We start from the raw sequence: 26,001 nt of genomic DNA, 5'->3' as shown, positions 1-26,001 counted from the left end.
GGTTGCTGATCCATAATGAGGGTGGGGATGCAGGGGGAGAATGGAGAAACTTTGGGCAAAGAGGAGGGAGGGGATAAGAGGGCAATGGGGGAAGGAACGATGGTGAAATGATAAGAACATGTGGTGTGATGCTGCATCATGTACAACTGGAGAAATGAAAAGCTGTGCTCCTTTTGTGTATAATGAATTGAAATGCATTCTGCTATCATGTATAACTAATTAGAACAAGAATACTACTACTACTACTACTACTACTACTACTAGTAATAGAGGAAAAGCTTTCCTCCAAAACCTCATTGGTTCTAACAGGCTCTCCAGCCTTGCCCTCGACCTGCTGTGGCCATGAGGTGGAAATCAGTGGTTGAAGGAGCCCACAAGGGCTGACCTGGAGCTGGAGAAGAGCTGATGCCACTCACCTTGTGGAGTTCAGGGTGAAAACAGTGAGCTGCAGGGACCTTTCCCAGTACAATGGAGAGGTGGGGCACTGACCACATGGATCCAGAACCCACCCTGTGCCCACTCTGCATTGTCAGCAGGTGACTCTGAAGACCCTCTGTGCATGATGACATAGCCTTAGTCCCCTGCTGAGCTAGAGATTTTTCCATGACTTTAGACATACTTATTTCCTGCAGGTCATCCCTATGGTGACCGTGTGATGTAGGGACATCTGTTCCATTTAACAGATGAGGAAACTAGGGCACATGGTGGCTTAGTAAGTCCCCAGGGTCACCTAGCTAGTGTGGCATGTAGTGAAGCTGGATGTGCCTGTACTGCAGTCTGTGGGCAGAGGAAGCTGAAGGTCTGGGGCAGTTGGCTGCTCTCCAGGGCTTAGCACAACACAGCGGCCATGATACCTGCAAGATGTTTGTGCAGCATCCCGTCCCTTGGCTCTTGATGACCTCTTTTGGCAGTTGGCCCATCTCTACTTAGGGGCTAGCTCCTCTCATTGCTTTTTTAAATTTTTATTTTTATTTTATTTATTTGTTTTATTTTTTGGTACCAGGAATTGAACCCACAGTGTTTTTACTTCTAAGCCACATCCACAGCCCTTTTTACATTTTGCGCGCACACACACACACACACACACACACACACACACACACACACACACCCAGACACACACCTATCTGGGGGAGGCTGGAATATAGAAGAAAAAATACCTTTGTTAGGATAAAGGATAAACCATATGTTCTTATTCTCTAAATTTAATGCACTGGACTCAAAGCCTTCCTGTCCAACACAATTTCCCTGAGCACCTTCATCTAGGAGTTTTGCTGGGGACTGGGTATTGGAATGAGTAAGACCTCTTTTCTCATTCTATAATTTGTTAGAAAGATAGAAGGCAGACAACCATGACATAGTGTGTAAAGCATATTACCAGAGCAAAATGCTATGAAGGCAGGGGGTGTGGGGATGGGCATTTCACTAGGCAATGACAACAATGCTGGATTCCAGAGGACATAAGTGCTGAAGCTAAGTCTTAATGAATAAGATGGATAGTAGATGGAGAGGCAGGTGGCAAGAGAGAGTACTCCAGAAAGAAGAAGCTCATATACCTGTAGCTCTACTACAAAACTTTATATTACTCAACATTCTGCACCTCACTATCCTCCTGTAACCTTAAAGTCAAGCAACAGGAAGCCTCAACCAAGAGCAAACTGCACATTCCATAGTACCTGTCATAAAAGAGAAAAGTGTGTGCACACACCATAAAAACACTGTGCAAATTTCAAGGAATTTAACATGAGTTAATAATATTTATTCATATATTGTTTACCAAACACTAGAAAGTTTAAGACCAAACAAAACTGAAGAGCCAATCTTTAGCACTGAAAAGCTAATGGCTTTAAAAGAATTATGAATTCAGGGAAATTCACTTGAATTTGTGTTATGAGAAAAAAAATTGTAATTCTCAAAGTAGACGAAGTAGGCAAGTTAGATTCACTTTAGAAATGCAATAACTTTAAGTAGCTTCTTATCTGCATATAAACCTTAATCATTTCCTTGAGATTTTAAATTGGAAAAAAATGATTTCCTGTTCAAAACATACTGAATGACAACTCATAGTTTCTCATTTAACCTACAACCAGGAGAAAAGTACCATTACCATCTCCTTTTACAGGTGAATGATGCAAGGGTAAGCCTGTGGTTGTGGCAGATTGTCAGAATCAGGGTCCTTGCCCTGCCCTGATAACAAACTAGTTATTTGCCACCCCCCATTGTTCTTTTTTTTTCCTGTAAAAATTCAGAAAATTGAGTTTTCTTAATATTGAGAATTAAGCTTTCAAAGGAGTAGCTTGTTTTTTTCAACCACACTTTTGTTTAAAAAATGAAAACATAGCATAATAAACACAATTCATTGCTCTCATGGCAAGGGAAAATAACACCTCTATTTTACCTTTAGTTTCTTGCCTACAATCGACCACTGGCCACAGGAGTGCCTCTCAGCAAACAGTTGTTATGTATTTTTTTAAAATCCCTAAATATAGTACCCTAATTTAGATTGAAGAGAGATTCAACTGTCTAACATGGACAAGAGAAATATTATTACATTATTCTCGTCTCAACATACTTATCAGTGACACTGCTTTTAGTGAGATACTGATATAAATCTTTGTAAGTCTCTCCTTTTCTGCCCCCTGAAATTTCTTTCTATTCCATATCTTGGCACAGACACCAGCCAATACTGTTTGTTATAGTTACCATAACCACCACAAATAGAAATACAAAGTAGACATTAATAGAAATTTTAAAAAATTTGTTAATTGATACAAAAAGTAGATTTGTTCATTAAGTCCAAGGAAACATTAGTTGTGTTCAGTATTACTCCTAGCTATTCTAATTTATTTTCATAAGACAACAATGAAGAGAGGTATCTGTGACCAATGTTAAAAACAAAAAACCACTTTAAGAACTAACACCTGGGGCTGCAGTTATAGCTCAGCAGTAGAGTACTTGCTTGGCATGTGTGGAGGCATTTGGTTTGATCCTCAGCACCACATGAAAATAAATAAATAAAATAATGGTATTGTGTCCATCTACAACTGATAAAATAAAAATAACTAACATCTGAAAACTGGGCACACAGGTGCATGTCTATAATTTCAGCTGTGACAGAGGCAGTAGAATTATAAGTTCAAGACCAACTTCAGCAACTGAGTCCCTGCCCCAAAATAAAAAAAAAATAAATAAAGAGGACTGAGGATCCAACGTAGTGCCTCATATGTGTGAGGCAAGCGCTCTACCACTGAACTATAGCCCCAGCCCTCCTAGGTCCTTTTAATTCCACTCCTCAAAAGCTAAGCACTGGCTCTGTATATTCTCCATAACCTTTACTTCCTCTATTACATTTATTAAACTGGAAGAAAAAGAACATAGGCTATGCGTCTTAACTGCTTGTCTGTTTTAACTTCTCTGTGCCTCAATATCTTTTTATGTCTCAGGGAGGAAATAATTTAAATCATGATCTTGAAAGAACCACATTTTATGTATAAAAATTTAAAAATATGGCAAAAGAAATCATTAAAATAACATGCAGAGAGTAAATGAGAAAAGGAAATAATGAAGAAAGAGCAGAAACATCAATAAATAAAAACATAGAGAAAAATAAACTAAAAAAAGAAAAATAAACTAATTAAATGATGGTTCTTGGGCTGGGGTATAGCTCAGTAGTACAGTGTGTGCTTAGTATGTGTAAGGCCCTGGCTTGATCCCAAGCACCAAAGGAAAAAAAATACTGGTTCTTTGAGGAGACAGATGAAAGTGGTAAAACTCCAGTTGGTCTGATGAGGAAAAAAAAAGAGAATGTACATATTACTAATATCAGGAAAGAAAAGGTGAAATCACCATAGTTTGTACAGATATGAAAAGAACATATGGTGAAATATTATGAAAAATTAGGAAATATTTTGGAATTATGAAAAACTTTATGCCAATAAATTCATCAACCTAAATGAAGAGGACAAATTTCTAGAAAGATAACACCAAACTCACCTTCAAATACAACTGGAATTGAATAGTCACAGGTTTATTTTTTAAAAAATTTGTAGTTTGAAAATCTTCCCTTAAATTTTTTTTTCAGATCCAGATAACTTCACTGGTAAATTCCAACAAACATGTAGGAAAAATATTATACCAATTCTATAAGAACACTGAAGAGGAGGAAATATTTTCTAACTTATTCTGAGGGCAACATTAACCTGCTATCAAAGCCAGACAAAAACATTACAAGATATTGTGACACCCCTCATGAACACAGGTACAAAATCCTATACAAAATTGTGGGGGAGTGGGGGGTTGTAAAAAGGGATAGAACTCAGGACTTCACACATGCTAAGCTAATGTTCTAATGTGGCTAGGCTACTGCCACATCCTCAGCTCTTTTTGCTTTGATACAGGGTCTCACTGAGTTACCCAGCATAACTTTTAACTTGTGATCCTCATGCATCAGAGTAGCTGGGATTACAAGCATATGCCACCACATCCAGCTTCCCAGCAAAAATTTAATGAATTAAATACAATAATATATAAAAAGAACAATACCTTATGACTAAATGAGATTTAGGCTAATTTTTCAAAACTGGTTTGCCATTCAAAACACAATGCACATCACTATATTACTAAACAAAAATTAAACAATTTCAATAGATTTATGAAAAGATCTAACAATCCAATACCCATTCTTAGTTCAAAAGCAACAATAAAAACCTTAGAAATAAAACATTCTCATTCTGATAAAAAAAATCAGAAAAAAAACTACTGTTATCAGCACACATAATAAGAAAAGATTAAATGTTTTTTTTTTCCTTTAATATAAGGAACAAGACAAGGATGACCACTCCCTTCATTTCTATCCAATAATACAAGAAATTCTGCTTAGTTTAATAGGACAAGAAAAAAGTGACATTCAAGTGAGAAAGAAAGAATTGAAACCATCTTTATTTTGAAGTGAGATTATCTATATAGAAAAAATCCAATGAAATATACACCAAAAAGCTACTGCAATAAGGTGAGATTGTCAAAGCTGCATGATATAAGAGCTAGACAACAAAAAAACCCTGAATTGTCATTCTATGCAAGTAATAAAAAATTTTATATTAAAATTTTTAAAAATACTATAATAACACCAAAATGTCAATATTTAAGGCAAATTTGAAAGAGATATGCAAGATTTCCACTTTAAAAGATTGCTGAGTGAAATTAAAGAAAATCTAAACAAATGGGAAGAAATAACATGTTCATTTGTTATAAGACTCAATGCTGTTTAGTCAATTATGTCCAAACTGATTCATAGATCCAATATATAAGAATCGCAGCAGGCTGTTTTGTATAAACAGGTAAGCTGATAATAAACTTCCAATGGATACACAAAGACCCAGAACAGTCTAAAAAACTTTGCAAGAGAAAACCTCTGGAAGACAAACACTAATACAAAGGAATGGTAATTCAGACAATGTGATACTGATATAAAGATAAATAAGAAGATCATGGTACAAAATAGAGACCAAAATAGACCCGTGAACGAAAAAAAACTGATTTTAACAATGGTACAAAGGCAATTCAGCAAAGAGACAATGTTCACTTTTAACAAATGGTGCTGCAACTAAATACCAATACAAAAAAAAAAACCTATAAACTTTTTTCTCCTACCTTGCACCATACACCACAGATATTAACTCAAAATGGGTCATATACCTAAGTGTAAAACCTAAAACAATAAAACTCTTCAAGGAAACAGGAGCTAACTTCTGTGACTTGGGGTTAGGCAAAGAGTTCTTAGATATGATACCAAAAGTGCAATATATTAAAGAAAAAAATCATAAATTGAACTTTATCAAAATTAAGAATATCTGTTCTTTAAAAGACACTGTTAGGGGAATGTAAAATATGACAGACTGGAACAAAATATCATAAATCTAATAAATAATTTGTATCTAGAATATATAAAGGATTCTTAAATTTTAATAATAAAAAAAACCTCAATAAATAATAACATACAAGATTTGATACTTTACCAAGCAGTGGCAAATAAGGACATGAAAATATGCTTGACATCATCAATAGCCAATAGGAAAATGCAAATTAAAATCACAATGAGGGGTTGGGGTTGTGACTCAGTGGCACAGCACTTGCCTTGTACTTATGAGGCACTGGGTTCAATCCTCAGCACTGCATAAAAAAATAAATAAAAAATAAAGGTATTGTGTACATCTACAACTAAAAAAAAAAAGAAAAACTAAAAAAATCACAATGAGATAATACTAGGTACCTATCATAGGACTAAAATTTAAAAAAAATACCACAGTAAGTATTTAAGAAAGAGACTTGGAGCAACTGAATCATCATTCATAGTTGATAGGAATGTAAAAGGAAACAAACAACTTAGAAAACAATTTGCCAGTTTTAAAAATTAAAAATATACCTACCACATGATATACTCATCTCACTTCAGGGTATTTACCAAAGAGAAAAGAGAGGCTAAGTCCACACAAAGATCTGTAAAACAGGTGTTCAGCTTGGTTTTAGTTCTAAGAGCCAAACACTAGAAACACCCAAATGGCCATAATTTGTGAATAGGTACATCCATACAATGCAATACTTTGAGCACTTAAAGGAATGAACTACTGATATGATCAGAAACAGAGATAAATATCAAAATAATTACACTGAGTGAAAGAATCCAAAAAAGTCCATGTGATATAATTCCATTTACATAAAACCCTAGAATAATCAAATTAACCTACAGTGACAGCAGAGAGGTAGGTGGGTGGTTGCCTGGAGAAAGGGACAGAGAACCATGAGGATAGAAGTACAAAGAAATTTGGGGTGGTGATGGATCTGCGCATTTTCCTTATTGTGATGATAATTTCTTGGGTGTGCATATGTGTCAGAACTGATGAAATCATACACTTTATACATAAATTTTATGGATGTCAATTACACCTCAAAAAACTGTCTTTAATAATAGCTACCTGAATTTTATAATATCTATTTTAAATTGTCCCCTTTCCATCAGCATACCAAAAATCTTTCACTGTAGCAAACTTATTCGTGTAAATGCTCCAAACACACCTTTTCCTTTGACCTTTACTCTATATAAACATGACTGTAAAAGAAAATTACTATTGAATTGAAAAGTGAACAAATTGGTCTCTTTGGATTGCACAGTTGTCTGTTTACTGGCTTCAAATGAAGTCTGAATGTTTAGCTAAACTACCAGTACTGAAGTCACTGAATACTGAAAACACTACTTTTGCAAGCTGCCCTAAAGCAATTCTCTAATTCAAATAAATATTTACTGCACATGTGCTCTCTGTATGGCACAGTTGAAAATGCTTGATTTCATGCAGAATAGACAGTACCAAATTACAAACTTATTCCATGTCTTCTTTTGAAATAATTTGTAAAGTTTAGCAACACTGTCCTACACCTATAAAATTGAAATCTTGAGACAAAATGGGTTAACATTTTTCTCCTAATGAATGTCAACTCTTATTAAAAATCATATGAACTGGGGCTGGGGATGTGGCTCAAGTCGTAGCGTGCTTGCCTGGCATGCATGTGGCCCGGGTTCGATTCTTAGCACCACATACAAACAAAGATGTTGTGTCCGCCAAGAACTAAATAAAAATAAATATTAAAATTCTCTCTCTCTCTCTCTCTCTCTCTCTCTCTCTCTCTCTAAAAAAAATCATATGAACTATCTAACCATATGTAAAATATTTGTTTGAGCACAGTGTTATAATGTAGTGATTAATTTAATTGTTTGGCTATCCATTATATTGTAATTTAATTTGGAAGGGATAATATACCCAGATTCTAACACAAAGTTAATCATATATTTAGCAATTATTCAATAAAAATTTATTACAATGTACTTCCCTTGGATATTTTTCTCACTGAACTTTAGTTAGCAGGTTAGCTAAACCTTACTACTTCGTAAACTGGAATACCCCTCCTAAATATATGCTGAAACATGACAGAAAAATAACCTTTTGGGTTGGAGCTGTGGCTCACTTGCCTGGCATGTGTGAGGCACTGAGTTCGATTCTCAGCACCATGTATAAATAAATAAAATAAAGGTCTATCAACAACTAAAAAAAAAGAAAGAAAAAGAAAAAAAAAATAACTTTTCAATAAGCCTGAAAATTTTTCTAGTTCAATCCCTTTATAGGAATTTCTGTAAACAACATTAACATCTGCCCAGTTTGACATATGCTTATGTACTAGGATGCTTTCATTGATGGGAAAGTAATTATCACAAAACAATTACTTTAATTTGTAAGTACTAATACTTAATAAATAATTGGTAGTAAAACTAAACTTGTATCTTAGAATTTCCACCCAATGTACTTAAAATGTTTACTTACTTACTAAGTCATTTATTTAATAAATGTTGTAATAATCAGGAACAGGAAAAAAGAGGCAGAAGCAAATATATTGATTATACAATTTACTAAGTTTTCTTAGGATGTTTCTACAAAAAATATTAATAATTGTTTTTCATTTCAAAAAGAAAGAAAACCCAGAGAAAACTATTTTTCCTGGTACTAAAGTCTAAAAGAGTTTTTCACATACAACTTCTAATTATGAACATGTCTCCAACTACAGATTTAGTAACTACAAAAACTATTTCCATATGATGATTCCTTAGAATTTCTCAGATGAAATACTATTAAAGAACAATTTAGCAAAGGCAACTTGGAGAGGGTTAGGATAGAAAAAGAATTCTGTATAAACCAGCTTTGTGTACTAGAATCACAAAGATTAAGTATGCCTTATTGTATGATATACCCTTGAAAGTATCTGAAGAGAGAGGAAGATTCTGTTTCTCAAGATAAAATATTTCAGGTACTTCAACAGTTTTTTTAATGACGTGACTTTAAGATCCTATATCACCAAAATTACCCTTCTCTATATTTGCCAATATCCAAAACCATTTATACTATTAATATCCTAATTCTGAAAACACATTTATTAACATAGTTTAACACTATACTGATTTTTGTCAGTCTATTTGTTTACACTGTGCCTTTGCCTAAAAAGCCTTTGCTATTAAGCCCATCTATAATATGAGGAATTTGGATCATGTACCACCACGTTATGTTTTTTCAAGACTCAATGAGTAAAAGATCATTCCCATGAGTCTACCATTTTGTATTTATTCCTAATCTTATTTGTTTTGACCTATTTCATAATATCCAGAATTTTTTCTTTTCAGTATCAGACCTTGTATATGCCAAACAAATACTGTGGCACTGAATGATATCCCAGCCCTTTTAAAAAATTATTTTGAAAAATACAGGATATCATACTAAATTGCCTAGGCTGAACTTGAACTTGCAATCCTCCTACCTCAGTCTCTTGAGTAGTTGGAATTACAGTTATGTGCCACTATATCCAGCTTTATTTTTTAATATATTTTTATTTTTAGGTATATTAAGTACCCCTGCCAGCTTTATGCCATGTGTAAAACTATTTACCTGCATTGTTTTTATTTGCTGTAAAGAATTCTTACTTACGTTAGTAAAAACATTGAATAGGATAGGATAAAGGCCTCCCCCTGGCATGACAATAATTTGTTTTGGGATTAACTGTCAAAAATTTATCAAACTATACCACATCTAGATCATGGTCTCCACCTTGGTCATGGCATAAGGCAAAAAAAATTCATCAAGTACAGTATTTCATTTTACATATGCTAAGTTTACACTATTCCTTGAAAAATGAGTGTTTTATACAATAAAAATGCTTCACCCCAACCTATTCAATAATCAAAGAATGAATTACTTCCAGGCACAGTGGCATGTAACTGTAATTCAGCAGCTGGGGAGGTTGAAGCTGGGGGATCAAAGACAATTTGAGCAAATTGGTGAGGCCCTAAGCAACTTAATGAGACCCTGTTTCAAAATAAAAAATAAAAAGGGTTAGGGATGTGGCTCAGTGGCTGGGTACAATCCATGGTACAAAAAACCCACAAAGTTGTTTATGACCTTGAACACATTTGCTACCAAAATAAAAACCATCACATTTACTAATGTGTGGGAACTGCAGCATATACAGTACTCCTCCAAATCAGTATAACTTTCTTTCATTAATTTAATATCCAAAATTCACTAATAGTGATTCAACAGTCTCCCCAAATGAAACAGGTAAAAAATCTAACAAAATGAATAGACATCTACATGATTTATGATGTAAAAAATCAAAGAACAACTAAATAAATGAAGATATAGTCCATGATCAGTGACAGGAAGACTTGATATTGTGAGGATGCCAGTTCTTCACAATTTGACCCAAGAATTAATGCAATCCCAATCAAAACCCAGCAAATTTTTCTTTAAGTATCAAAAAATTCTCCTGTTTATTTATGTAGAGGGAAAAAAAATCCAGAATAGCCAACACCATATTGAAGGAGAAGAACAAAGTTAGAAAACTTACTTCAAGACTTAACTATAAAGTCAAGGGAGTATGGTATTGGCAGATGAAAAGACAATTACACAAACAGAACATAAAAGAGCCCAGAGTCACATAAATATGATCAACTGACATGACAAATAAATAAATGAATGCTACACAACTGAGAAAACTGGTTACCATATGCAATTTTTTTAAAAATTAATCTAGACATAAGCCTTAGAGTCTTTGCAAACATGAACTTGAAATGAATCATAGACCTAAATGTAAAATGTAAAACTATAAAAATTCTAAGACATAGTGGCAAAAACCTAGATGACTGTGGGTTTGACAACGGCTTTTAGACATGACACCAAAGGCAAATCCACCAAGGTATTGATAAGCTGGATTTATTAAAATAAAAAATTTCTTCTGTGACAGAATAAAGACAAGCCACAGATTGGGAGGAAATACTTCAAAAGAAATATTTCATAAAGGGCTATATATATTATCCAAAATATACAAAGAACTCTCAAAACTCAACAATAAATAAAATAAAGGACCCAATCAAAAACTGGGCCAAAGGGCCAGAGATATGACTCAGTGGTAGAGTGCTTACCCAGCACATGTAAGGCACCACATAAAAATAAATAAATTAAAGGTATTGTGTTCATCTACATCTTAATTTTTTTTTTTTTTTAAATCGGGCCAAAGATCTAGTAGACATCCATCACACCAAAGGTATACACAAACAGCAAATAAACATAAAAAGATGCTTTACATCATAAGTAATTAGGAACATAAATTAAAACAATGAGATACCACTAAACACCTATTACAATGGCCATAATTCAGAATACTGACAATACTAAATTCTGTTGTTATAGTTACCATTTAGAAAGTCCTCCAGAGGCTCATGTATTGAAAGCTTGGTCCCAGTACACCAATGTTTAGCATTGGGGTTTTGGAATATGATCGGATCATGATTCAGTGGATGAGCCCATGAAAGGGTTCCTAATTTGATGGCATTTTTGGGAAGGTGGTGGAAACTGTAGGTGGTCCCTCACTGGGGGAAACACGTCACTGGGGGTATGCCCTGGAAGGATATATCTTGTCCCCAGTCCCTTCCTCTCTCTGTTTCCCAATCGATATGAGGTGGGCAGCTTTGCTCTCCCATGCCCTTCCACCATCATGTACTGCCTCACCACAGGCCTAAAACAATGGAGCCAGCTGAAAATGGGCTAAAACCTCTGAAACCGTAAACCAAAATAACATTTTCCTTCTTTGGGTCTTTTTTTTCCCCCAAATATTTTGTCACAACAATGAAAAGCTGACTAACAGATACCAAGGATGTGAAGCAACAGTAATTCTTTCATGGCTAGTGGAAATGTACAATGATACCGTCACTTGGGAAGAGAGATGATGGTGGTTCCTTACAAACCAAGTATAATCTTTCCATTCAATACAGTACTTATGCTGCTAGGGATTTACCCAAAAGAACTGAAAACTTATGTCCACACAAAAATTTGCACACAGATATTAATAGCAACTTTTTTAATAACTACCAAAACTTGGATGTTCATAAATTATACAAATATACTACTTTGTTGGGCAATGATAATAACGGGGATGTTATGCATATATGGTGGCAGGGGGCATAATGGGAAATAATTACTTTAAAAAAAGTCACTTTTAGAAGAAAAAAGAGTACTTCAATAGTCCCCTCCAACATGATATAATAATAATCAATAATTGCCATGGGTGCTTGAAAAAAAATTAACTTCCTTACCCAGATGGAACTTTTCCTGATGCTTCAACCGTGCAAACCTTGATTTAAAATGTTCTTCACAATAGGTACACTTAAAAGGTTTATCTTGAGAATGTAAAATCATATGTTCTTCCAAATGTGGCCTTCTTGTAAAAGATTTCTTACAAATCTAAATGAATGTATATAAAGTGCAAGGAAACCTTAATTAAAAACTAAAATACAAGGTCATAATGAGAAAAAAAAAAAAAAATATATATATATATATATATATATATATATATATATATATATATATATTCAAGTAAGGAATTTCTACAAACAGAAAACTTACCAAAAGTACAATCAAATTATGTGAAGGAAAAAAACTTTGGAGGAATTACTCCAAGGAATGATTTTGTATCAGCTATAAAGCTAACTGAGTTTCAACTCCTTATATGTTTAATAGAGCTATAAAATAATTTTACTTAATTCTAGACAGTAATTTCTTAATTCAACATTTATTTTAATTCTTAATTTCAATACATAGTTTAAACAATGTATGTATCGGGAATAAAAAAGTTTTATCAGTGCTGCCATATATTTGATTTGAAAAATGAACAAGAAATCACAGAAAAATAATTTCACAATTTTTCTCTTGAAGTGATCAGAAAGAAACACAACTCTTAAAGAAATGTAACATATATCAGAAATAGAAAAAGAGAAAGAGAGGCTGTTGCAACAACATGTAACATAAAGCATAAGGCTAATTCACAAAATATATTTAATTTTCACAATAATCCTATGAAGTAGACATAATTATCAATATCATCATTTTATAGCCACAGATGATGAACTTAGTAAGGGGAAGACATCATCTTATGTAGATTCAAATAACAAAATTCAATTTCTAGAAACAGAAATCAGAGAAATGGTGAGAATACTGAGAATTTTGCTATGTATATAAATTGAATCTTTGTTATAAAGAAGAAAAAATAACAATACAACATATTAAACATATTCATCTAAATACTCAAAAAATATTTCAGGAGTGTAACAGAATAAATTTTCCTACAAATTCCTTGCCACTAAAAAATGAAGTCTAATTCCCCTCCCCTTAAATTTGCCCTGGCTGTATGACTCCTTGAATGATGATTTCTGTTGTGGAAGTTATGATATGTGACTTCTGAGGCTAGGCTCTAACTTTGTAGTTCTTACTAGGCTTCTCAAAACACACAGTATAATCAGTATTAGAACCCAAATACTATACAAGAAGGAAGTTGATGTAATCTAATGAAAAAGAAGAGGAAGCTCTAGGTTACTGGTGCATTCCTGCTGAAATCCTAGTTGTCAGAAAACACCAAGCTGCCAACCAGGTGATTGAGTCACTTTGGAAATGGCCCCAAACCAAACCAGTCCAATCTCCACCTAAAAACAATCACCTAAAAACAACTGAATGACTTCAAATGATACCGTGTAAAACAGAAGAATTACCTAGCAAAGCTCTGCCCCAAATTTGGATTCCTGCCCCACAAAAAGGTAAGATACAACAAAATAGTTGTTTTAAGTACACTAAATTTTTAAGGTGGTTTATTATGTAGCAACAGATAACCACAAATGGGTGGGAGTCAGGGGGAAGCAACTCTAACACTTCAACTCTGCAAAAATAATGTCACAGATGATATACCCAACTGTAAATACCTGGTATAGTGATTTCAATATCAATAAAAACTAGGATTTCTAATCAGATCTACCACCCAAAACTAACTCACCAAGATTAATTTATAAAAACCACTAGACTAATTTTACAAAAAAGAAAGATACCAAAAGTGGGATAAATTCAGTTATGTTACTTTAAAATCTAGCCTACCATGAGCAACTCCCCCACACCCAAGGGTTTGATTCTCAGCATTGCAAAACAAACAAACAAAAAAAACCTAATCACCTTTCTTTCCCAAAAGGCAACATTATATTTACTTTGTATTCCTAATACAAATTAAAAACCCTTACATCACATTTCCAACTTTCACTCTTAGTCTTCTTGATGGAAATAAATTCTTGTGCATTTTCAGAATAAAATCCACCAAAGAAAAATAAAAATTATTAGGAAAAGATGATACTAGTTAAGTCAATATAACATATAAATCCACTAACTGTAATTACAAGAATCAGGCACTGATTTTTTTCTTAAAGTGATAGGCATCTCTGGTAAGAATTTAGATTATCATCATGATTTTTAACAAAGTTATTCTTAAACCTCAGTTTATGCAGAAATAAAAAAAATTAGCCATATTTTAAAAATATTCAGGAACCCTAGCAATTTATAAATAACCTGCAAAGTAACTGATTACACTTTTTTACTCCACATTTCAGTAAATTTATTTTTAGAGCTAATATGCTATACAATATTAAATATTTTCTCACAATCTTTCACACATTAAATATGTAAAGCAAATTCTTATAATTCTAAAACCACATATTTCTGAAGACATTCTTATCCAACCCCCAAACAGAAAACAACATAATCAAATGCTCTACCTTAAAACCTGTTACAAACTATATTCCTGTTTCAACATCAAAAAAAAAAACTTATCTCAATACCATAAACAAAAAACATGGATGAATTAATATTTGCTCTTATTAATCTGTAGTCTGCAAAATATTAAGCAATGAAAGAATTAGAGATAAGCATTTTCATAGATATTTTTAGTTGACTATTTTTAGTTTACTACATGCTTACATTAGAAAGCACCATATTGTATATAATAGAAGCAAGATAATACTTGCCTCTTAACATGCTTGGCTAAAGTCTTCTTGCTTGCATGAAGTTTATTACAATAAGGGCACTTGTGCTCCTTCTTATGAAATTCTGTTTCATTACTGTGCTTATTTCTGTGAACAGTTAGGTTAGACTTTGTCGAATAACGCTGGTGACAAATATCACACTCAAAGTGCTTCTCACCTGTGTGTACACGGGTGTGGCTTTCGTATTTCCCTACCAAAAGAGAGAAATTAAAATTAAATTGAGCACATTTGCTACATTGTGAATGAAATCTGACAGTGGAATAAAACGTCATGATTTAGCAAAATTAAATATACACCCAAATCCTCAATTTCAGAAATTTAAATAATTCTCAGTCATTTTGCTAAAACATACCCTCCCGTTTATACATGTATATTAATAATCAACATCTACCACTTCTCCTACTGTGTTCAAGAAAGCCAGATAAAATTTTACCTTTTTGTATCCAAGTTAATAATACTTCATGGGGCTGTGAGAAGTAAATGAATTAATACACAGATAAAACTTAAAGCATTCTAGTATAAAGTAAGCACTATAACAATCTATCTTTATTATTATCATATGGATTATATGGATTGCTAGTCACAGTATGGACAAGTAGGTATACCTCAAATATAAATCTGTAATTATGATTATGTGTTATAAATAATTATAACAGATTTGAGTATGTGCTATAATAATAGATCAAACTAGGGTTTCATCTGACAGCACTGAAAGGACTTTGCTTTTTCCACTTGCCACTACTAACACTATCTAGTAACTCGGTTTTCTCTCTGCCACTTCTAGGGCATACCCTCCCATCTACACATGCATATAAATATTCTATCTCCACTACTTCCCCTACTGTATTTAAGGGATCAGATCTAATGCTGGACGAGGACAGGAGTCACTATATGGAATTTTTTAAAAGTTTTATTTGATTATGAAAGTTTTCACATATCATTTTTTTAAACTGATGGGGTTTTTTGTTTTGTTTTGTTTTGTTTTTGTGGTGCTGGGGATTAAACCTAGAGCCTTGTGCATGCAAGACAAGCATTCTACCAAACTGAGCTATATTTCCAGCCCTTAAACTGACTTTTAAGATTATGTAAATGCAAACTCGTGGGAAAGTATGTAAGACAAATTAAGAATATACATCTGATATTTAAATGATTAATGATGTGTTTTGGGGGAACATTTTTTAAATGGGGATTAAATGTGCATGTCTACTACAGATTATTAAAAAACAGAAAGATAATTTATCAACTTCCTAATGCTTAAATGTCATCTGTATTAGCAAGTGAACAGGAACAGTAACTTCATAAGAAAAACTGCACCAATCTTTATTTTCTATGAAAATACAGATGCTATATTAGATTAGTAGCATTTTCCTTGTATTTAAAGAAGTTTTTTCTTGTTTTCAAATAAAAAATTAAACCTAATGTAGCTAAATATTAAAACTTTCAAAATGGCAAATTAAAAATAAAAACTATTTTGACTATAAAGCTTCCATTTTCCTACAGACCAGGAGACTTAAGATTTAAGAAAGAAAAAGAAAATAGAAAATTAAACTGAAATAGCCAAAATAGACAAATCTAATGATCTTTTGAAAATATTTTAAATAAATTCAGCAAAGACAAGAGATCAATGAAAATATAGAACTTAAATAATTCATCATGACATTAAAAATATCAATAGTGAAAACACTATGCTTAAGTTATTAATTCAAAGTTTATGCACATAATCACTGCAGGACCTATTATAGCTTAATGAATTCGAATTTCTGAATAAGAGAAGAGAGAAAACCCTGAGAAAATGATGGATTCAGAGGAGGTTTATCTAGGTTTATCTATAGAGGCTAATGGGGCAAAAAGTTAAGTCTCCAAATAAATTTCATGTTTAAAGCAATTGGTAGGGGTGTATGTATGTGTGGGGGGGTATTCAACAATAATGTATAAAATCTAAATGTTCACTCAAATTTATTGAAGTTTCAACTTAAAAAATAGTGTCATTTCAAGGAACAAATCTGTCCTGGTGTTCAGAATTTATTGCATGATGTGGGTCATGCAAAATTATCACTGTCAGAATCTGCATGCAGTTTTTGCAGAGGCGCATCACCAAATTAGTTCATTACACACACACACACACACACACACACACACACATACATACACATATTTAAGACATATATATATAATATAAAATATTGTTAAACATTAAATTGTACCTTGAATCTATTAATATACCATATTCTAAAAACTATGTAATTAAAATACTTGGCATTAGAGAATTAAGCCATTGTTATAACTCTTCTTTAAGAACCAAGTGTAATCTTTGTCAGGATGGACTATAAAGTCACGTTCAATTAAAAAAGGGGGAAGGGTGTTAAAAAACATTTATTTTTAAATTCTAGAAGATACTGTGAGTTTAATCCAAGGAAAATTTTGTGTTCTGTCTAGGAAAGATAAATTATCCAGATTTTCTCTTGCACCCCATATGTCATCTTGCTATTTTTGCTTTTTTACCCACTAGGATTTTAGTATAAAGGAAGAGGTCAAAGGACTCTTATTTGCATGAAAATCCCCTGAGAAAAGGACAGCTGGTAGCCTAAGGAATGATATAACAGGATCAGCAGTCTTACTCCAAGCAACTATTAAATATATCAGAAAAGATAAGAGATCCAAAGAAATGGAATCAATTTATTAAATTATATACTGTGGAGCTAATGGTTCCAGCAAGTTTCAGAGCTTTTCATCTCTCATAAACCCACTCCAAGGCAGCCAAGTTAGAAGCTGATAAGAAAGCTTAACTGGCTTCTTACAAGTTCAATGTAAAGCCAGGCATCAGCCTCTCAACCTAGTTCAAGAAAGCAAGTGCTTACTGAAAACTCATAATTTAAAATGACCAGATATATTATAAAGGATACTAGCCAAGAATAAAATGCATAAGCTTCAGATTCACAATTGAATGAAATGCTTAAAATAACAACAAACATTTGTAAATTCCATGAAAGGAATAAGTGTGATATGAAAAGGATGACTGGAAGGTAGCCCTTGAACTATTTTGGGGATGCTATGGTAACACACTTAGGATACATCTTCTACATATTCTTTTCATTCTACCCATCACCAATCTACTTTGTCTACATTCAGCAAATCACTCTGCTCTACCCTCATCCACTTTTCATTCCCAAGGCCCTCATCTAGTCCAAGCACTGATGCTTCTAGTCCTCTGCTACATGCTCCTTTTTTTCTTTTTTTTTTTTTTTTTTGGTTACTGGGATTGAATTGAGGGGCACTTGATCACTGAGCTACATTTTCAGCCCTACTTTGTATTTTAATTAGAGACAGAGTCTCATTGTGCTGCTTTTGCTGAGGCTGGCTTTGAACTCATGATTCTCCTGCCTCAGCCTCCTGAGCTGCTGGGCTTACAGGCGTGTGCCAGAGCTTGGCAACATGCTCCTCCTTGTCTCCCAAACTTTCTCATTCAGTCTTTCCTTTTCCAAACTGAAGTCAGCATCTTTCTAAAACTACTAAAGGTTGTCATTTTCTTCATCAAGTTTTTTTCATCAGATAAAATCTAAACTCCTCTGCCATTTAAATACAAGCCATTCAAAATTTGACCTTCACTTACTTGCCAGTCCTCATCTCCTATCATTTTTATTAGGCTTCCCAGCCCATCTTGAAACCAGACAAACTTTAGAAATTTCCAGAATCAAAATCCCTTAATGCCTTTACACATTGATCCTTCTGCCTTCAAAATTTCTGGCTATTTCTTAAGTCTTAGCTCAAATATCATTGCTTTTGGAAACCATTCCTGATTCCCTGAGTCTTCTGTATTTATCCTCATAAAATTATCTTTTAATAATTATTATCATATGATCGTCTCTTTGCATGTACACAACACTTTCTAAGATTCTTAAGGACACGGAATATATTATTTCCTATTGGTTTATCTGTGTTTGGTAGTTTAGAGGCTCAGTAAGTATGTAATAGCAGCCAGAATTCCTTGAACACATAAATTTTGTACAATAGTTTAAGTGATTTCCTAGAAATATCGCATTTAATCCCCATTTTAACCCCAATAAGAAGGTACTATGAGCATCATATTAGCATTGTCTCACTTTATGAGAATAAAGCATAGACAGGTTAAGTAAATCACCCAAGACTTGAATTAAAAAAAATACAGGCAGTCAGACATTACCATAGCTTAGGTTTATAGAATTTTGCAGAATTAATGCAGATTATTATACAGTTTCCCAGTTGTATTGCAATCCAGAATCCCTCTCTAAGAAAGTATCTCACAGGCCTAGTGTGTTGGATGGGACAATTTAAGATCTATGTGCTGGATCTATAATGCATGTTTTAACTGACCCTTGCTCACTCATTTCCAAGTGAAATTAGGTCAATTAAAGTAGATACAGGAAGCATGTGCTAAGGATACAAAGGCCAAAGATGCAGAATCCATTAGAAAGATGAAATGTTCTCAGGTACATAAACCCCCAAAAGCTGTTCTTTCCTAAATACGTACATTCTTTTAACTTTGTTAAATCTCAACAGCAAATATCTAGCCTGACTTTAAAAAGTGTCTTGTAATGAGCTCTTCTGATTGACTGAAAAGTTATTTTATTCATGTTGGCATACAGCTTCACAATAAAAAGTTAATAAATAATTGCCAAATTGGATTATCAAAAGTATTCTGATTCAGAGATAATGTATTCAAAAAGCATTATATAAAGCAAAAAGTTACTACTTTAATGCCTACTGTATGCTGTAGCTATATTTTGATAGCAAATGATTAATACCTTATAAAACCAATTTCCACCTATATCAATAACATAATAATTCAAAAGTATAATACACCTGGGAACATATTAAACAAACTCAGATTAAATTCATTATGTTCTTATCATTATGTGTGGTAGAATATATTTCACAATTTCATAACTTCAATTTACACGTAAATAGCTTAACTACTACAATTAAAGAGTATGCATTAAATAGTTTATATAACTTCTTCAAAAATTGCTTTACTAGCAAATATCTGACATCTCAAAATTAAATATGCACTGACATAAAACCTCAGGTTATGGACCACATTTCCTACATACTCTTTTAAAAGGGAAAAATTTGATTTATTCATTTTTATAATAATTAGTATTAATAATTAGGGTACTTCCTAAATTATCTATCCAAAGTTATTCAATTACAGTATAATTTTATTCTTCACTATAGTCTAATTTAAAACATTCTAATTCTAAAAACACTAGAAAGGTGACTATATTTATGACTTATTATCATGTACAAAGGGAAAACAGTAAACAAATTACTAAATATAATCCAATTACATTTTCTGTAATGACTCAAGTTAGCACTCATCTTCAAAACTGGAATATAAATCAAAGCTGTTTGCTGGGAGCCACAGCCAATTAATATGATGCACGGCATTTTTGATTGAAAGGTGATGCCAGCTAGCCATTGAGATGATATGATTATGTTAAAAATTACATTCATATGGATACCGGACTCCTGCTGCGGGACTCCTGGAGAGTTCCCATTGGTTGGGAAAGTACAATAGGAGGGAATTCCGGGGGAGGCGCTTGCGCTGGGGTTCCGGGAAGGAACCGTCGGAATGCCGCGTGGGTGGATTGGGAATCTTCCCGGGCACAAACGTGGTATTGGCGGTTTTTTCAAAGAAAGTTTGTTCCTGTTTGAGTGGCTCGTGATCTTGTGCCCAGCCAGACTGCGGCAGCTGTTCATGATAATTATTGATTCTCTGGAGTCTTTCATATTAAATACATGAACTAATAATCTATTACCTATTAGGACATGACAAAGAAAAAATAAAGGGTAATATAAATAGTTAACATGATTCCTGAATCACAACAAATTTAAAATAATAGGATAAAGTACACAGTGAAAAGAAAATTATCTTCCCTACTTAAGCACTCTTTATTTTCAAACTTCAGTTTCCAATTATTACCTTAAATATCCATGTAAAGTAAGTGATAAGAAACAAAAGTTTTCTTACCTATTCGATCAAATGTTTTATCACATTTAGGACACTGCAATATTTTTTTGTTACTGTTCTGAATGACTACTGGAGTTAACCCCTCGTGAATGCTTCCTACAGAATCACCAGCCTCAGGTTCCTCTTCTGCGTCATTATCTTTTTCACTTTGTTCTTCAATGTCAGAGTATTCATCTGACATTTCCTCCTCTAGTTCATCTTCTTCAGCATTATATTCACTTCCAGGATCCTCGGAATCATTTTTATCTGACTTTTCCTTATCAAAACTTTCTTGATTCAAATTGTCTGACCCATCACCACTTTCTTGTTCATCATCACTGGTATCATCAAACTTAACAGGGCACTTCCGATTCCTTTTTGATCTTCTTGCAGAAAAACTTCTCTCCAGCATTTTTAACCCATGTTTTTTCCCTAACAAAAGGGACCTATGAGTTTTAGCCAAATGATTTTCTAAAGACTTTTTGTAACAAAAATGTCTACTGCAGAATTTGCACTGATGATTATTTGATAATCTTCCAGTTAATTCATTTACTGTTCCTTCTGGTGATGACTTTTCAGTCAGCTCTGATTGAAAAGCGGCAACATTTTCATTATTTAGCAGCTTTACTGCATCTATAATGTCCAAAAATTTGGCAGCCTCTAAAACAAGAGGTATTTCATATTTGTACACAAAAAATTCTGATGTGTAAAGAAATTCAAGCAAATGCTAAAAAACTGAATGTGTTACGTGATCCAGAGTGACAACATCAGTGCTTGGATTTTTGCTCAAACAGGCATGAAAATAACTACTGCCAACAGCAACAACTACTTTATGTGCACTAAATTCTTTTCCTTCTACTATGATAAGTAAATCACAGAAAGATGGTTGTTTCTGTCTATCATCATTTAAATACTTTAGCAAATTCTTATTATACTGCAAAGAACTCAAAAGCTTTCTCTGATCTGGAGAGGGAGGAACTTCCTGATAACAGTGCAGAGCTTCAGTTGTAGGTCTCTCTGTAGTGTGAGTACAGGTCACTTGGTCACATTCCACTGCAACATTTCCTTCCGAAGAATCTTTATAGCCAAGATGGATCTTCTCGTCAAGATTTGAAGTAATCTTTCTCCTTTTCTTCATTGCAGTACAGAAATTTCAGAACAAGAAACTTCATAAGTGTCTTAAGAGATTCATAAAGGAAAACTAGATTGTCTTGGACAACAACTTCTGGACAGGGGTGCCTGAGGGTTTCATGGTCTGCAAAAGTAAGAATCGTGTAAAATAACTCCAGGCAAAGCAACCTTATATCAGTCACAGGCATTTGTCAGCTCCTTCCTAAATTATAACTAAGTTACCATCAAGTCACACTCACATTCATTCGTGGCTAAGATTTTTAGGGCGGAGAAAAAGGAGGGCCAGGTTAGAAAAGACAGCCAACAAAAGAATAATTTTTAAAGGAAGCCAGAGCACACCTTCCAGGCCTGATTTACGAACAGGGTGGAAATAACTGGGTAGAAGCGGGAGAGTTCTAAGATCCTTGACGATGGAGGTTGAAGGGGGCTGCAGTCATGTTTTGGGGGCGCTGAAATAGTGACAATAAGGCCGTCGCGGCCACGAAATCCGAGTCTTTCCATTAGCATGCTTTTTTATGCGGGGCAATGCACAGCTATTCACAGACCTAACGCGTCCCTCTCCCAAAACCACCCGGCAGGAGACGGCCCCAGAAGGGGCTCAGAGCAAGAGGAGTGGGGTCAAACACAGGGACGACTAAAATAAGCAAAAGAGCCTTTCAAGGCCAGGGCCAGGTGGAGAATGCGCTCCCTACCAGAAACCCGTTACCCTTCCCACCCAGTATCCCTAGGCGAACGCTCCACAGATTCATTACTGGGAACCCAGGGCTCCCCCGCTGGCTCTAGCCGCTGAGTCCACTCTGGGCGCGCTAGCTCCAGCGCCTACCCACTTCCGGGTTCAGCCACCCACCTCACCCCCCTCCCCGCTGCTCCTTCCCCTCCCGGAGTCTCGCCGCCTCGCAACCACCTAACACGTCAACCGCGCGGGCAGCCTCCAAGCCGCCCAGAGCCACGGCGCCCGCCCCTGCGGGTACCAATGCGCACGCGCTCGCACCCTTCCTTGCGCATGCTCGGTCGGTTCCTCTGCCGCTTTGGGAACACTGGTTACTCCCCTGATCCGTTACTCCGGGTTTTCTTGGTGGCTGGGTGGCCACCCGTGATTGAATCCTGGAAGCTTTGCTGCGGCAGGGGAACGGAAGACAGGAGGTTTGATAGGGACTTGGGAAGAAATTGGCAGAGGCGCAGTAGTACCAACGTATTTTATTCTCACTGGTGTGTTTAATAGTTTGTAACCAATCAAAGGGCGACCGCCAGAAGCCGGTCCCAGCACACATGCTGGCAAACGTCTAACAAACCGAGATTGACTTCGCTTGTTTTTTTTTTTTTTTCCTGATTTAAAGGGCAAGACTTAAATGCAGTTACACCTAAGATTGCGATTTTTTAAAAACCTTTTTTCCCCCTGTACACAGAAAAAGCACATGTAAGTGTACAGCTGGTTAGAAAAGAAAGGAAGTCAAAAAGGGGAAAATCCCAAAGGACAACTTTGCTCTGAGGGAGCACCTGAGATTTCTGCATGTTTAATAAAGCCCCAGGTGGGCTGGTATTGCTGGTCTGAGGGTCACTTTTTGATTAGTATAGTCCCAGACCTTGAGATTGTGCAGACATGATGCAAGACAAAAGACCAAGACCAAATGAAATGGGGGTCCCAACTCTTAGGCCCTATCTATCCATCAAATATAGAGCTGAAAAGGCTACCCTCTGTGGAAGAACAGGTGGAGGAGTCTCCTGCATAGAGGATATGAGGAAATGCCTAAGCTTTGGTCAAACACCCTTTAGGTGTTGTTCAGAAGATATTAGATGGTGGTTAACAGGCAATTCTGTACGCTGGAGTAGATGACCCTCTAGTAATACCAGTTGAAGCCTTCAAGAGCAAATTCAGGTTTGCCAAAGAAGCCATTTTCCCTAAGAATTCAACTTAGAAACCTTGCCTGGGTTTTCAGCTCAGGAGAATTCAGACTCAAGACTGAAATCTCATCTGGGTGAACTTCCACCACTGTCCTATGATTTTAAATTTTCTATCTCTCACAATCATGTGTGAATCAGTTCCTTCAAATAAGTTATATCTCTTCATCCTCTTGCTTCTGTTTTCCTGGAAAACCCTAATTAATCCATCAGCAATGAAAAAAAAAGAAAAATTAAAAACAATGCCAGGATATCCACATCCTTCAGGTGCCAGAAGTTTTTGTCAAGAGTGTGGGGAGAGATCAGAGACCAGAGGCAGGAGGTCAAGAAAAAGGGAATCTTCGCATACTAAAATTTCTTTCAGTGTCTTCCTTTTGCTGAACTGTCATGGTCTTATCCTTTAATAAACTGATTCCGAAGTTTATTTCTGATAATGAAAATGTTTTCCTTCATTTATTCAATTGAAAATCCATAAAACAATGACCTTGTACCAGGAATGTGATATTTTCAATAAACTTCTTATAAACATGTTTTTAATATGAAATACCTGGAACAAATATGAAATACCTGGAACAAATATGAAATACCTGGAAATGAATTTAATAAATTATATTTAACGTCCATACACAATTCTTTACAATAGGAGTGGCAAACTATTTACTGTCAGAGACCAGCTATATTTTTATATTTTATATTTTAGTTTTTCTCCCACTTTTTTTCAGAATTTTCACAAGCCTTTAAAAATGTAAAAATTATTTTTATCTTTGTCTGGGATTGTGGCTCAGTGGTAGAGTATTTGCCTAGCATGTGTGAGGCACTGGGTACAATTCCCAGCACAAAAAAAAAAAAAAAAAAAAAAAAAAAAAAAACCAAAAAAAAAAAAAACCAAAAAAAAAAACTAAATAAAATAAAGGTATTGTGAACATCTACAACTAAGAATATTTTTTTGATTATTTTTATCTCAGAAACCATAACAAAGCAAGCCATGGGCTAAATCTGATACACTAAGGATAATTGTTTTCTGACCAACACTTCTAAAACACACCTCAGAGAAATAACCTAAATAACTGAAGAAATATCCTTAGTACCTTGTTCTGCTATAATAAAATACCACTGACTGGGTAATTTATAAACAATAGAAATTTGTTGTAGTTCTGCAGTCTGGAAAGTCAAGATCAAGGCACTGGCACTTAGTGTCTGGTAAGGGTTTTTTTTCTTACATCCTCACATGATAGAAAAGGGGTGAACACTGTCCTCAAGTAGAAGATAGTAGAAGGACAAAAATGGGCCTAAGTACCTTGCTTCAAGCCCCACTTTTTTTTTAGAATTTCAACTTTATACCATCTGATTTATAATTTTATTCACTATATCGTTTTTTAATTTTTAATTTTTTTTAGTTATACATGACAGTAGAATACATTTATGCACTTTGGTATATCATACATAGATGGGATATAATTTCTCATTTTTCTGAGTGTACATGTTGCAGAATCACATTGGTCATGTAGTCACATATGTACATACAGTAATAATGTCTGTTTCATTCTACTGTCTTTCCTATCCTCACATCCCCTCCCCTTCCCTCCCATCACTTCCCTCTACCTAATCTAAGGTAACACATTCTTCCTAGTGCCCCCCGCCTTATTGTGAATTAACATCCACATATTAGAGAAAACATTCGGCCTTTGATTTTATGGGATTGACTTATTTTGCTTAGCATGATATTCCCAAATCCAACCATTTAATGGCAAATTCCATAACTTTACTCTTCTTTAAAGCTGAGTAATAGTCCTTTGTGTATATATACTACATTTTCTTTATCCATTTATCTATTGAGGGACACCTAGGCTGGTTCCATAGTCTAGCTATTCTGAATTGAGCTGCTATAAACATTGTGTGGTTGCATCACTATACTATGCTGATTTTTAAGTCCCTTGGGTATAAACCAAGGAGTGGATAGCTGGGTTAAATGGTGGTTCCATTCTCAGGCCCCATCTTAATACCACTACAATGGGAATGAAATTTCAACACATGAATTGGT

At 34.6% G+C, this 26,001-nt stretch overlaps 1 protein-coding gene across 1 annotated transcript in view; it reads right to left on the bottom strand.

Moving 5' to 3' along the window:
* Window positions 1-22,068, bottom strand: part of LOC143640832 (zinc finger and BTB domain-containing protein 41-like) — a 45,853-nt gene extending 23,785 nt beyond the window's left edge. Inside the window, 4 exon segments of the mRNA XM_077108396.1 lie at window positions 12,185-12,332; window positions 14,150-14,220; window positions 14,928-15,134; window positions 20,952-22,068. Coding sequence (XP_076964511.1) covers window positions 12,185-12,332; window positions 14,150-14,220; window positions 14,928-15,134; window positions 20,952-22,068 — 1,543 coding nt within the window.
* Between the last annotated feature and the right edge of the window lie 3,933 nt (window positions 22,069-26,001).

The sequence above is a fragment of the Callospermophilus lateralis genome, unplaced genomic scaffold, assembly GCF_048772815.1.
Source record: "Callospermophilus lateralis isolate mCalLat2 unplaced genomic scaffold, mCalLat2.hap1 Scaffold_66, whole genome shotgun sequence".
Lineage (NCBI taxonomy): Eukaryota > Metazoa > Chordata > Mammalia > Rodentia > Sciuridae > Callospermophilus > Callospermophilus lateralis.
This window is presented reverse-complemented; position numbering and strand designations above follow the sequence as displayed.